We start from the raw sequence: 14,564 nt of genomic DNA, 5'->3' as shown, positions 1-14,564 counted from the left end.
ATACAAAAAAACTTTTAATTGTTTAACTATGCTTGATCTACAAATAAGAAATTTTAAGTACGGAAATGTCTCATTTACCGATCATCATAAAAAAAAAATAAGAAACCTTTCTCAAAGCATTTAATTTTTCAAGTCAGGATTTTGAATGGAAATCTCTCTAATATGTAGAAATAAAATTTAACTTTCAGTTAACTTTAATAACTCTTAATAAATAGGATCATCTTGAGTATTTATTAACGTACAGTTATAACTCAATGATATTTTGCCCTTAATACCTACAGAAGACTTTGCTTTTTTAACTTTTTTACGACTTCCATCAATTGTTCTGTTCTCCCTACATTACTAAGCTGACAGATGTAATTTTCTATCGCGCTAATAAGTGTGCCCCCCATCTCCCTGATACCTTTTTAAATCTGGTGTAGTAAGAGAAATTCATTAGAATTGTGAACAAAAAGCAAATAGATCCAGAGGAAGGAAGGCCCTGGGAGGATTTTCCTATGAATGACTTTGTCACATTATTTTTGGCTATTAAGATAATCTTTACAGTTCGTTATAAAACATAGTTAAGTTACTGTTAATTCCTTGCTTGGAAGATCAGAAAATTATATAAATCATTAAAATTTTTTAAAAAACCTAATAGTTTGGAGGTAATGAGAGTCAAAACTTCATACCTTTCAGAAGTCAGACGCTGCATAATTCAATACTAAACATATATGTAAAGGTTGATCGAAGAATTACTTCATTCTTCAAAGCCCATTGCTCTTCACAATACACTCAAATCTCCCCAGGATTTATCCCATCTTTCTGAAATATTTGCCTATACTTCAAAATGCATATATTTCCTTGTATAGAAAAAAATTAAACACGGTTCTTTTAAGGTTCAACTCACCATAAATATGTCCAGTGTAAATATGAGAGGTATCATAATCAAGTATCGTATTTGATGTTTCCACCCTAAATTCATCACTAAAAAGAGAAGTGTCCCTCTTCATTCGTAGGTTGAAATGTCTGCAAACAGGGTAGGAAAGGAAAAAAATGAAATTAAAAGGATCCAAATTTAAACAATGATTTTTTTAAATTAAAAAAAAGCTGCAAAATGTGGATTGTTTCACACAATTTGTCTATTTGGGAAATAACTGGCTAAGATTTTCTTATAAAAATTCTGCTCTGAAATTCAACCTAAAACTGTGATACAACTCACATACAATTAAACAGTAATCATCTAGGGATATATTAAAAAAATAAATGCCTACAGACTGATTCTCACATGGTGAAACAAGATCATTCCAACAGCAACTAAGTTACTTGAAGATAAAAGCAAGCTTCTTGACCCAATTACTGTTAATTCACCACTACCTGTCTCCCCTCTCTAGTAATTCCACAGCTTTTCCATTTTCCCCTATAATTCACAACTCAGATAAGAGAATACATAAGGAAGTGCCATTAATTAGATACTTAACATCTCTTTTCAGACAAGCAAGTATGCATGCTCTTTCTTTCACACACAGACACACACATACAGAAAGACAGACACACATACACAGGAAACTTTACAACTCCTTTATTTTTCCCTGGGGCATCTTCTTCTAATTCTTTTTAGACCTTTCTCAGTTCAATTTGGAGATCCCAAACCCAAAGGACCATGATATTAGCTGAAATTATACTCATTCTAACTGTCCTCTATAAAGGAAAAGGAAAGACCAAAATACTGAAATAAAATTAAATAAAGAAATCTAGGGTTTTAGAATCAAACTCAGAATCAAAATCTTAAGCCTAGTAAATCCTTGCTAGCCCAGGATTCCTGTCCATTAAATGAAGATAACACATTCTATTTTCTAGAACAATTTTAAGGATTAGAGATTATAACGTATGTAAAGTCATTAACACAGTACCTGGCACAAAGGAGATGTAAAGGGTAGTAAAGTAGCTATCACTACCTAACTTTAAAAACTGTATCAAGTCTCCTTTATAACTGCCATAGTCTGCATATAACACAACTTCTACTCAGTGAATATGAACTGAAGTCTTTAATTAGCCAACCCCCAAATGTTAGTAGGATGTGGAATAATTTGAACTCTGACACATTGCTGGCGGAGGTAAAAAATGGTATAATCACTTTGGAAAACTGGCTGTTTCTTATAAACGTAAACATACAAAAACCCTATGACCCACAATTCTATACCAAGAGAAATGAAAATATAAAATATATGTCCACACAAACAACTGGACACAAATGTCCAAAGCAGCTTTATTCATAATAGCCCAAACCTGGAAATAACCTAAATGTCTATCAGCAAGTAAAGAGAGAAAAAGGTTGTGGCTTATTCATACAGTAGCAAACTATTCAGCAATAAAATCATCAAACTACTAAAAATAGGTACTTTTATAAAACACAAAAGGATGCACACAGTATATATAATTCCATATATATGTAATTCTAGAATATGCAAAATCTATCTCTAGAGACAGAAAGCAGGTTAGTAGTTGCCTGGGATGGAGAGACTAAGAGCAAAAGGGAATGAAGGAATTTTTTGCTCTGATGGAAATGTTCTACACCTTGATTTGAATGGTGGTTCACAAGTGTATACATTTGTCAAAACTTAACTCAAACTATACACTTGAAATGAATATATTTTATGTAAATTATACTTCAATAATGTTGATTTTAAAGAAAAAAATCAAATCATTTTTCAAGTGAATAGGGGTCAACAGTTGGGTATAATAACCATTACCTTCATAGAGTGTCACCCTTTCTGAACACTATTTTATCTTTTTCCCTTAATTTCCTGTATTGGCAACCTTTTATTTTGCAGCTGCATTCATTTCCACTTGCCTAAACCTCTCACCAAAAAACTCCTAGGGCTTCCCAACTACTGTGGCAAGGACTGTAGGCTAGGAAAGACATCCTTAGAACCTTAACGTTCCAATCTACTGCAGCAAGTAATCAACAAAGCCAAACACATCTTCTAAATGGGAACTCCAAAAAGTCAAAAAAAGACAATCCTAAACAAACAGGAATCTTTCCTGAATTCTTATTGTATATCCTTTTCATAAAATTCCTTTTAACCAACTAACAGACATGAAATTCTTGAAAGGTGAGTATAAATACACACATTATTTTTTAAAGGATCACATTTTGGAAAATCATTAATTTATCATTATATACACTTTTAATTTACTATATAAATACCACCTCTAAAAGAGCATCTTTGTTAAACAGTAAAAATCCAAGGGCTTAATATGCTTGTCATTCAGGATTTATTATTCAGCAAAACTGTTTTACCTTAAATCCATTATAAGCAGCAGCATTAGTACTCTATATCTCCCTCCCCCAAAATGGTAAAAGCTTCAGAAAGGACATTTAAGTTCAATATGAGAACAATCTATGCTGCAATCCCTACTCAAAACAATAGTTTTATATCACTTTACGTGTCTATGCAGATAGCAATCCTAGAGGGATGTTGTAACAGAGAGAATTTAAGAACACTTGAAGTAGGCCCCTTCTAATCTTGATATTGATTTCATAAGAAAATCATCTCATATATACAAAACATTATTCTCACTATTGATTTAAATTGGATTGAAACCACATATAAAATCAGTTTTCAATTATGCACAGTCAAGAAGCAACATAGATAATAAAACAAAAAAATCAAATTTACATCATACCCCCAAGATGCACTGCTCTATTAATATCAAAATTAATGTGCATCTGAAACATATATAAACAAAGAAGGAATGGAACAAGGGTGAGCCTGGAAGGCAGGTAAATGGTAGAAGAAGCCAGACTGAATTAAACTCCGTCACAATCCATGAAACAGATCAACTACAAAGGAATAATCAGAAGCTGGGTATATTATTCCATTAACTAAGTCATTGGATACCAGTTCTGTAATTTTAATTCCACTACCATCTGTTTGATAGTTCATATCTTTACACTATTTTAATATTTATATAAATTGCAAATTCTTTGCAATAGTCCTGTCAGACAACACATTATAAAGTAATAATAATAATTAGCTGATGAACACATCCTACCTTCCCAATTTCTCAACAAGCCTTGAACAAAAAATCATCTGAAAACATAACCTGATTCTTTTTATTTTATTTATTTATTTTTTTGGCTGCATTGGATCTTTGTTGCTGTGCGTGGGCTTTCTCTAGTTGCAGTGAGTGGCGGCTACTCCTTGTTGTGGTACGCGGGCTTCTCATTGCAGTGGCTTCTCTTGTTGCAGAGCACGGGCTCTAGGCGCACGGGCTTCAATAGTTGTGGCTCACGGGCTCAGTTGTTGTGGCTCACGGGCTCTAGAGCGCAGGCTCAGTAGTGTGGCACATGGGCTTACTTGCTCCGCAGCATGTGGGATCTTCCCAGACCAGGGCTCGAACCCATGTCCCCTGCACTGGCAGGAGGACTCTTAACCACTGCACAACCAGGGAAGTCCCAACCTGATTCTTTAATTGCTTAAACTTTTGGCTCAAAGGTCAGAATAACTACAGTGAACACTACCTTATAAAAATCACTGTATTTTGGGAAAACAGTTTGGTGGTTCCTCAAAAAGTTAAACAGAATTACCATATGATCCAGCAATTCTACTTCTATGTATACACCCAAAGGAATGGAAATCAGGGACTCAGATACCTGTACACCAGTGTGTGTGGCAGCATTATTCATAATAGCCAAAAGACAGAAAAAATTCTAATATTCATCAACATATGGATTTCAAGATGTATGTATGGGGAATTCCCTGGTGGTCCAGTGGTTAGGGCTCCGCGCTTTCACGGCCAAGGGCCCAGGTTCAATCCCCGGTCAGGGAACTAAGATCCCATAAGCCGAATAGTGCGGCCAAAAAAAAAAAAGATGTACATATGAGTGGTATATACATACAATGGATTATTCAGCCTTAAAAAGGAATGAAATTCGGATACACTACAACACAGATGAACATTAGAAACATTATGCTAAGTGAAAGGAGTCAGACGCAAAAGGCCACATATTATATGACTCTAGTTATGCAGGACATAGAATAGGCAAATTCCTAGAGATAGAAGGTAGAACACAGGTTACCAAGGGCTGGTAGGAGGGCAGAATTGGAAGTTATTGTTTCTGTTTGGTATAATCAAAAAGCTCTAAAAATGAATCACGGTGATAGTTAGACAACACTTTGAATGTACCTAATGCCACTGAATTGTACACTTAAAAATGATTAAAATAGTAAGTTACATGTTATTTTTCCACCATAAAAATAAATAAATGTTTAAAAATCATTGTACTGGGACTTACCTGGTGGCACAGTGGTTAAGACTCCACACTCCCATTGCAGGGGGCCAGGTTTGATCCCTGGTCAGGGAACTACATCCCACATGCATGCCACAACTAAGAGTTCACATGCCACAACTAAAGAGCCTGCATGCCGCAACTAAGGAGTCCACCTGCTGCAACTAAAGGAGCCCACGTGCGCCAATTAAGGAGCTGGTGAGCTGCAACTAAGGAGCCCACGAGCTGCAACTAAGACTCAGCGCAACCAAATAAATAAATAAACATTTTTAAAAAAAATCATTGTATTCCCCAAAACTAGGGTATAAAATAAAATTGTGCAGGCAGAGATACCCTTCCTAGCGGTAAAAGCCCCTAGAGAACTGGTTGAGATAGTAGTATTGTGATGATAATGATGAGATTATAACATTCTTCTTAAATTTATATAGGTTTACAGTTTTCAGAGCACTTTCACACATATTACTGCATCCCGTCCTCACAGTAACATTGCTAAGGAAGCACGATGAATATTTTTATCAAAGGTCATGACTCAGGTCACAAGACTAGAATTAGGACTAGAACTCTAGTATTTGGTTGCTGCATCTTGCTTTCAATCACACCACGAATGCCTCTCAAGCATGTGCCGGAAGCAGTCAAGCTAATACATGCTGAGTGTTGTAGCAGTCTTAATGTATGTAATATTATCAGTCTTCACCAAGTCACCTTTTAAAATTTGAACAAATGCAAGTAAGACACAGAAGTGAAAATATAACCTTATTTGAATTTCACTGAAAATTCTACTTTACAACACCACCATAAGAAGTTCCCTTTGATTATTAATCCCGTTTTACTATGTTTCTTTCAGTAAGTTTAGTTCTCTTTTTTTATATGTGTATATATATATATATATATATATATATTTTTTTTTTTTTTTGGCTGTGTTGGGTCTTCGTTTCTGTGCGAGGGCTTCCTCTAGTTGTGGCAAGCGGGGGCCACTCTTCATCGCGGTGCGTGGGCCTCTCACTATCACAGCCTCTCTTGTTGCGGAGCACAGGCTCCAGACGCGCAGGCTCAGTAGTTGTGGCTCACGGGCCCAGTTGCTCCGTGGCATGTGGGATCTTCCCAGACCAGGGCTCGAACCTGTGGCCCTGCATTGGCAGGCAGATTCTCAACCACTGCACCACCAGGGAAGCCCTCTTTTTTTTTATTGTTATAATATAGTATACTGTCATCAAAGATAAACTTTAGATTTCCTCTGAGGAGGAAGATGCTCTGTATAAGGAACATCATTTGCACTGGGAATATTTTCCTACTGTTAGATTTAATCACTATGTTGATTCTATGAATCAATAGTATTTTGTCTCTCATCTTGATTATAGTAGTTCTATTATAATTCTTTCCTTAGTGGCATATAGTAAAGTTATAAAGAATAGAGTAAAATTATAGGAGGGCAAAATCAACTAACAAATGACAGCAATTTGAAAAAATACAGGAAACAGATTCCAAATCTCTGGCCTCAGTGCTTTGAAAATGCAGTTGTACCATGTGGTAATAGTAGTTGGTTTTCCCCTCTAAGGCTTGAGAAAAGCACTCTAAATCTAAACTAAACAAACAAACAGAGGTACCAGAACCACCTGTGGTACAGAACAACAAAATAAATTATGCTAGGATATGATTCTTTAAGTTTTTGGTTGATCATATACTTCTATATTAAAGAGGTACCATTCTATATATTAGAACAGTAAGAATATAAAGTGAAAAGAAGTTGCCTTTTCCCATATGATAGCTATTTAGGCTAAAGATAATATGGCCCTGACTCTCAGAAGAAAACAGCAATAGTTAAAGGTGCATCCCTTGAACTGAAGTCATATTAGGACAAAAAGCCTCGACTAATCAAGTACCTTGGTAACAGGGGGAAGAAACCTGAGAGCAAAAACCTTGCTTCCAAGTATGTCTGTAATCCAGCAGTCCCAGACGGGTCTACTGAGTCTAAATGGAACAGGTTTATGGTAGACCTGGATAGTGATTCCTAGAAATAAAACAGTACTTAATAGCCATCCCTGACATTTCTAGGTATTCTTTTCCTTGTAACATTCACCTTCTTCTTAATAAAGATGCTTGACAGACTCTCCATTCAAACTATTTTTGTAAGACAAGTTGCCAGTATTAACAGCAAATATTACTATGAGTCAAATATCTAGTTTACTTCCACTAGTATACTTTTTGAAACAGCAAAGTCCTTTTTCAAATTATCTTAAAGAAGCCACTATCCACCTCCTCCAAAAAAAAAAGGATAAAATAGAACAGGTTGGTAGAAGGGGAAAGGGCAGAGTCAGCCCACCTGCGGCCCACTGGGAAGAACCTGAGGCAACCTCCAAAGAAATTCTAGGGTTCTACAGTTTGAAAAACACAGTTCCAGGCTTTACTGATGGCCCTGAGGTAGATAGATTACCTCAAATAAGCAAAAATACATATACGAGATTCCTCAAGAGCTCCCAAAGAAGATAAAAGTGAAACTAAAACTCAAGCAAAAATAAGTAAATTTATCCTGTGTAAGGAGAAGCAGGGACTTCCCTAGTGGCGCAGTGGTTAAGAATCTGCCTGCCAATGCAGGGGACACAGGTTCAACCCCTGGTCTGGGAAGATCCCATACGCCGTGGAGCAACTAAGCCCATGCGCCACAACTACTGAGCCCGTGAGCCAAAACTACTGAGCCGACGTGCCACAACTACTGAAGCCGGCGTGCCTAGAGCCCGTGCTCCGCAACAAAGAGAAGCCACCACAATGAGACGCCAGTGCACCACAACAAAGAGTAGCCCCCGCTTGCCGCAACTAGAGAAAGCCCGCGTGCAGCAACAAAGACACAGGCAGCCAAAAATAAATTAATTAAATAAATTAAATTAAAAAACAAAAGAAAAATACGTTTACACTCGTATTTCCATTCCTTTTTCAAAACAGGAGGAAGCTCAGTTTTTTAAAACTCATTCCCTCTCTTCTACATAAACCCTAGTTAGTGCTTAAAAACATGAAAAATAAAAATGGTATTTCATGTTAAAATCTTATCAAAGAAGCTAAGCTCAGAGCCATCATCAGCTCTCAATTTAACTTCTTCAACACAGAATTAATGTGAACACAACTCAGTTGCTATTTCTTATTTCAGTAAGTAATTCAAATAGCCAGTGTAGCCTTCAGAGTTTTAAAAAACATATTTGTTAGGCTTTTAATTTCTGTGTTTAACGAGGAATCAGGCAATCAGGCAATAACTAAGAATTGCATATCCTAGAAAATCCACTTCTGAGACCAAGAGTGGTATGAAATATACTTAAACAAAGTATATGCTAAAGGGCACTGTACTTGACATAAAATAGGTACAAATAAATACCATTTTCCCTTAGGAAATTTTGCTCAAACTTGCTCAAATCTTGTTGGAACAGATTTCAGTGTCAGGTCAGTATTTTTTTTTATTTTGTTTTTCCATATCCATAACAATAGCATTTTTACACAATTCTAATTTATTCTGTTGCTCTTCTTTATGAGCTGGCATCTATCTGTGCTCCCTAGATTCTCACTTCTGTGTCTTAAAGTGTGCTGGTTTGTCTATGGAGTTAAAAGCATCCTGGGTTTCTGCTACGCTACTCATGATACGTCAAAGATAAAGTCCAAGACACTTCCTGACTAACCCAGCTCCAGTCAGGACCCAAAGAGAATACTTATGCCTTTTACAGGTTACCTGGGCCGCATCCTTGATACCCTCACATTTCAGAGGCAGGGAGAACTTGAGTCTCAAACTGCAAAGAAACTTCAAATCAAATTATCTGACCATTTATTATGAACAGTTCGTAAATGTACAGTTAAGGCTATAGGAATAATTATCTTATCAAAATCAGAAAAAAGAAAACTCCAAAACATCATACTGCACTTAGATAAAATTTTGGTATCTTCTACACTATATACAAATCACATATTAGATGGAAACAATTTCTGATTTATTGATTATGTACCTAAACAATTAAACACAGAAGCATAAAAAAGTTTATTACTGACTAGACAGTGTTTTGAGAGTTCTTTTTAATTTAGTTACTTGAGTGTTACTAATATATTTTGTAGAACTCCAAAGCAGGAAGAGGCCTTAAACATTATCTCATCCAAACTTCAAGGTTTTACTAATGAGGAAGCTAAGGCTCAAAAGAATCTCTAGATAACACATGCCAACTCAGAAGGGAACACCATTCAGGCTCCAAATCACCACAGTACTCCTTTCTCTACCCAGTTTACGACTGTTTCAATACATATATTATACTTCCTATAAAAATCACAAGTTCTTTACTAAGTAGCTTCCTACTCAAATGCAAATCTATGAAAGGCAGTAAAGTTAGCAAAGTCGTGAGAAGACCAGAAAATAAAGTTGACTGTCCAAAGTATATAATGGAAAACAAAACATGAAGGAAATGTTTAAAAATACATATACACACAAGAAAAAAAAATGTTAACTTCATGATGTATATGAGTCAAATTATTATGCTATACATCTTAAATTTGTACAGTGCTATATGTCAATTATATCTCAATAAAACTGGAAGGGAAAAAAAAGAGCAATGGTTTTTCATGGAATTCTCAAGAATGGACATTAGGCTTAAAGAATCTCGACATTCCTTCATTTAACACTGATATTTGTAAACATGGGATGTGAACCACCCTTTCTTATTTAGGAAACGTGGAAGCCAGGTTGAAAGAATTGTGTTCATGTGCTTAGGCATAAAACAAACAGAACAAAGAATGATTTTAATACTGAAAGACACATACACACACACACATACACACACCCTAGAGAGGCTGTGCTAGTACCCAAAACCAACATTTTGTATATGGTGGAGAAGGAGAAGAAACTTAGCAAGAAATCTATAATTATATTTATCAAGGTCATTTTTGTAGGCCTATTTCAAGGAAAGGGAGAAATAAAACTATGAGATCATCACATTTTTAACTAAGGTATGTTATAAGATAGTTACAATAACCATGTTTTAGGACACAAACTCTGAGACAGTGTGAATATACAAGTATAATAATTGAGACAACAAAATTAAATTCCTGAATTCAGATCTATTCTAGAAAATGTAGTATATGTATATAGTTAATTAAACAGATTTCTGTTAAAAGTACCTAAGATAATCACTAACACACAGAATGAGATTTCCTGGGTCCAGGTCCTTTGCTGAGAGCCTCAGCTAGAAGTAAGTCCTCCTCCCTTTGAATACCTACAGCATTTTATCTGTAAAGCACCATATCACATTTTCTTCTTATACAATGACTTACGCACATCTTGCAGCTCCTATCAGAATAACTAAATAACAGCGTGTACTTGTACACTCTCTCTCAGTTACGCTCACACATGTACCAAAAAAAACAAAAGGAGGTAGGGATTTGGTTTTGCCATATGTTCAATATGAATTATGTAATGGAGCTAATAAAAATCTAATGATGTAATAGAAATGTGGTATCCAAACCAAAGGCAGCTAGAATCTCAACTTTTCCTTTTGGCAGTCACACGATATCTGCAATACAGCATTAAATTTACTTTGAGATAGTTACTAAAAACTTAGGAAGGCTTAATGATTGCTTATTATTTCATGGTACCAATAAAGAATGGGTAATTAAAATTTTTTCTGAGGTTAAGGGTCATAAAAATTTACATGATTTGCCATCAGTAAAATTTTTATCTAGAACAGATCCTGAAATGAATTTTTTCTTCCTTCAAAACAAAGTAGATTTTATAACTTGAAAGTACTTTTTTCTATAATGATCATTGTTTTGTAATATGGAAATTAAGTTAAGTAATGCATTTATTTCCATGTGCAAAATACTTTGTTTCATAGCAATTCTTATTAACTGATTTTTTTCATCCATTAAAATCTTTCTTGAGTGTCTATAATATAAGAGCAAATAGCAGACACTAAATAGTAGCATGTGTCTGCCTGTAAGGAAGAAAAAACAGTTACAGAAAAATAAACAAGAAATGCACCCATGAAAAGGAAGAGATACTGAACCAATGCCAAAGGCACAAGTAAGTAATTTAAAGGTTCAGAGGAAGGTGTAAATAAAGCTTCAAAGAAGTAGAACTTGAATGTGTATTAAAAGATGATCAGAATTTAAGATAAATAATACAGGAAACAAACTGTACATGGTATATTCAGCAATGAGAAGCTCATTCTGAATGAAACAGACACAATATGGGGAAGTGGAACAAAGTAAGTTTAGAATAGACTTGAGTTAATTTACAAAGAATCTTGAAAGCCCAGTTAAGAAATCTGGCTAACAATCATTAATTGAAGACTTTAGAGCAATAAGCTGACATGAAAAAGGAAGCATTTAAGGAAGAGTCATCTTGTAGCAGTACATAGTATAGCTTTAATGATAAATGGAATGGAAGCTGGGAAACCTATTAGGAGGTGAATAATAAATCAGGGTTACAACTGTAGAAAAAGTACAAAAGGAATAGACTTATTCATTACAGCAGGCAAGGCAGAGAATCTGACAAAGAATACTTGAAGATTTTGTATCTGAATACTCCTAACAGACAAAGAAAAAAATAATATGGGGTCTTGAATCAGCCAGGTCCAGGTAAAATCTGTGCTACGTAACTTTAAAGAAGTTATTTAACTTCTGTGAGTCTTAGTTTCCTTGGATATAAAAAGATTTACCTTGTTTGGGTGTAGAGAGATTAAAAAAGAAAATGCATATAAAGCATCCGGTACCTGGAACACAACAGGACTAAATAAATGTGATTTTTTTTTTCACCTCTCTCCCTTGGCTCCCTGTTCTTTATTCCTTAACAATTCTGTCTGAGAATTAAGCAGTACAGTAGGTCATCTGTCTACAAGTTGTCATTTTAGAGCTGATAAAATTGAGTTAATGAGAAATTAAATGACTTACTTAATAGCCTACAACTAGCTATCTTCACTCTCGGCACCAGAGAACAGACACATAGGCCATAAAACACATAAAATTAGCTGAACCACAAACATAGACTCTTCTTTAAAGACACATCCTCTGATAATACAACAGAGGATCTGATTCATAAACCTAAAAACATTTAAATGTGACTGTTTCCTTAACAACATAAAAAGGGCAATCCATTTTAAAAGAAAACATTTTTTAATGTATACACCAAATTTCAGTGTAGGCTGAATTTCCAAATGGGGACCTTTCCATTAGAGAAGGAAAATTAAGGGTATAAATTTCTTCTCTTAATATAGATTGAATACATGGGAACTTCAGACACAGTCAGCATAAATTTACTCACCTTCCATGAGCATGGAAATCTAGACGTAAAAACTGGTCCTCATGTGAAACCGCTCTTTTGGCACGCTGGTGTTTTTGGTGTAATGAATCCACATCATAAGATAATCCTTCATAATGTCTAATGTATTTATTTAAAGGATTTCCATACTGACCTATAAAAAATAAACAATTTAAATTAATGTCATCTTGTGGCCCATTCTAGTTCTAATATGGTTCCATGATTATTCAAATATCTATAAATATAAAACTGTTTCACTAATCCTAGTACTTTATTTTCATATACTTTTTTTTTTTGGCTATGCCGTGTGGCATGCAGGATATGAGTTCCCCCACCAGGGATCGAATCTGTGCCCCCTGCAGTGGAAGCATGGAGTCTTAACCACTGGACTGCCAGGAAAGTCCCTAAAAACTTATTATAATGGGAATTTTAACCACACACACAAGTTTTGATGTTAGCCGTAGGTTTGTCTAGGATGTCCTTTATCAGGTTGACAAAGTTATCTTCTATTAATACTTTGCTGATAAAAACTATCAGGAAGAGTTGTTGACTTTTGTCACCCACTCTTTCTGCATCTGTTAAGATGATTATAATAGATAACCAACAAGGACCTACTGTATAGCACAGGGAATTATACCTATAAGGGAAAAGAATCTGAAAAAATACACATATATAAAATATGTATAAATGAATCACTTTGCTGTACACCTGAAACTAACACAACATTGTAAATCAACTATACTGTAATAAAAATAAGTAAATAAATTTTTAAAGAGATGATTATATGGTTCTTTCTTTTTAGTTTATTAATATGGAAAATTAATTGACTGATTTTCATGGGCAGAGGAACTAAATAGACACTTCTCCAAAGAAGACATACAGATGGCCAACAGACACATGAAAAGATGCTCAATGTCACTAATTATTACAGAAGTGCAAATCAAAACTACAATGAGGTACTACCTCACACCAGTCAGAATGGCCATCATTAAAAAGTCTACAAATAATAAATGCTGGAGAGGGTGTGGAGAAAAAGGAACCCTCCTACACTAATGGTAGGAATGTAAGTTGGTGCAGCCACCATGGAGAACAGTATGGAGGTTCCTCAAAAAACTAAAAATAGAGTTACCATATGATCCAGCAATCTTACTCCTGGGTATACATCTGTACAAAACTATATTTCAAAATGATACATGCAGGCTTCCCTGGTGGCACAGTGGTTAAGAATCCGCCTGCCAATGCAGGGGTCACGGGTTCAAGCCCTGGTCCAGGAAGATCCCACATGCTGCAGAGCAACTAAGCCCATGTTCCACAACTACTGAGCCTGCACTCTACAGCCCGTGAGCCACAGCTACCAAGCCCTCATGCTACAACTACTGAAGCCCGTGCGCCTAGAGCCCGTGCTCCACAACAAGAGAAGCCACCACAATGAGAAGCCCACACACTGCAATGAAGAGTAGCCCCTACTCACCACAACTAGAGAAAGCCCACGTGCAGCAACGAAGACCCAATGCAGCCAAAAATAAATTAAATAAATAAATTTAATTTAATTTTAAAAAAAGATACATGCATCCCCTATGTTCATAGCAGCACTATTCACAATAGCCAAGACATGGAAACAACCTAAATGTCCATCAACAAATGAATGGGTAAAGAAGATGTGGTACATATATACAATGGACTACAACTCAGCCATAAAAAAAGAACAAAATAATGCCATTTGGAGCAACATGGATGGAACTAGAGAATATCATACTAAGTGAAGTAAGTCAGCAAGAGAAAGATAAATACCATATGGTATCACTTATATGTGGAATCTAAAATATGACACAAATGAACTTATCTGCAAAACAGAATAGACTCACAGACATAGAGAACAAACTTGTGGTTGCCAAGGGTGGGGATGGAGGAGGGGTGGAGTGGGAGTTTGGGGTTAGCAGATGCAAACTATTACACAGAGAACAGATAAACAACAAGGTCCTCCTGTATAGCACAGGGAACTATATTCAATAT

General features: G+C 35.5%; 1 protein-coding gene across 1 annotated transcript in view; it reads right to left on the bottom strand.

Annotated features, from left to right (window-relative positions):
- Positions 1-14,564, bottom strand: part of ADAM10 (ADAM metallopeptidase domain 10) — a 110,709-nt gene that overhangs the window by 69,582 nt on the left and 26,563 nt on the right. The window contains exons 2-3 of the mRNA XM_060005890.1: positions 12,555-12,705; positions 890-1,008 (exon numbers count right to left, since the gene is read on the bottom strand). Of these exons, the coding sequence (XP_059861873.1) occupies positions 890-1,008; positions 12,555-12,705 (270 nt within the window). The remainder of the gene's footprint in view (positions 1-889; positions 1,009-12,554; positions 12,706-14,564) is intronic.

This window comes from Delphinus delphis, chromosome 2 (genome assembly GCF_949987515.2).
Source record: "Delphinus delphis chromosome 2, mDelDel1.2, whole genome shotgun sequence".
Taxonomy (NCBI): domain Eukaryota; kingdom Metazoa; phylum Chordata; class Mammalia; order Artiodactyla; family Delphinidae; genus Delphinus; species Delphinus delphis.
This window is presented reverse-complemented; position numbering and strand designations above follow the sequence as displayed.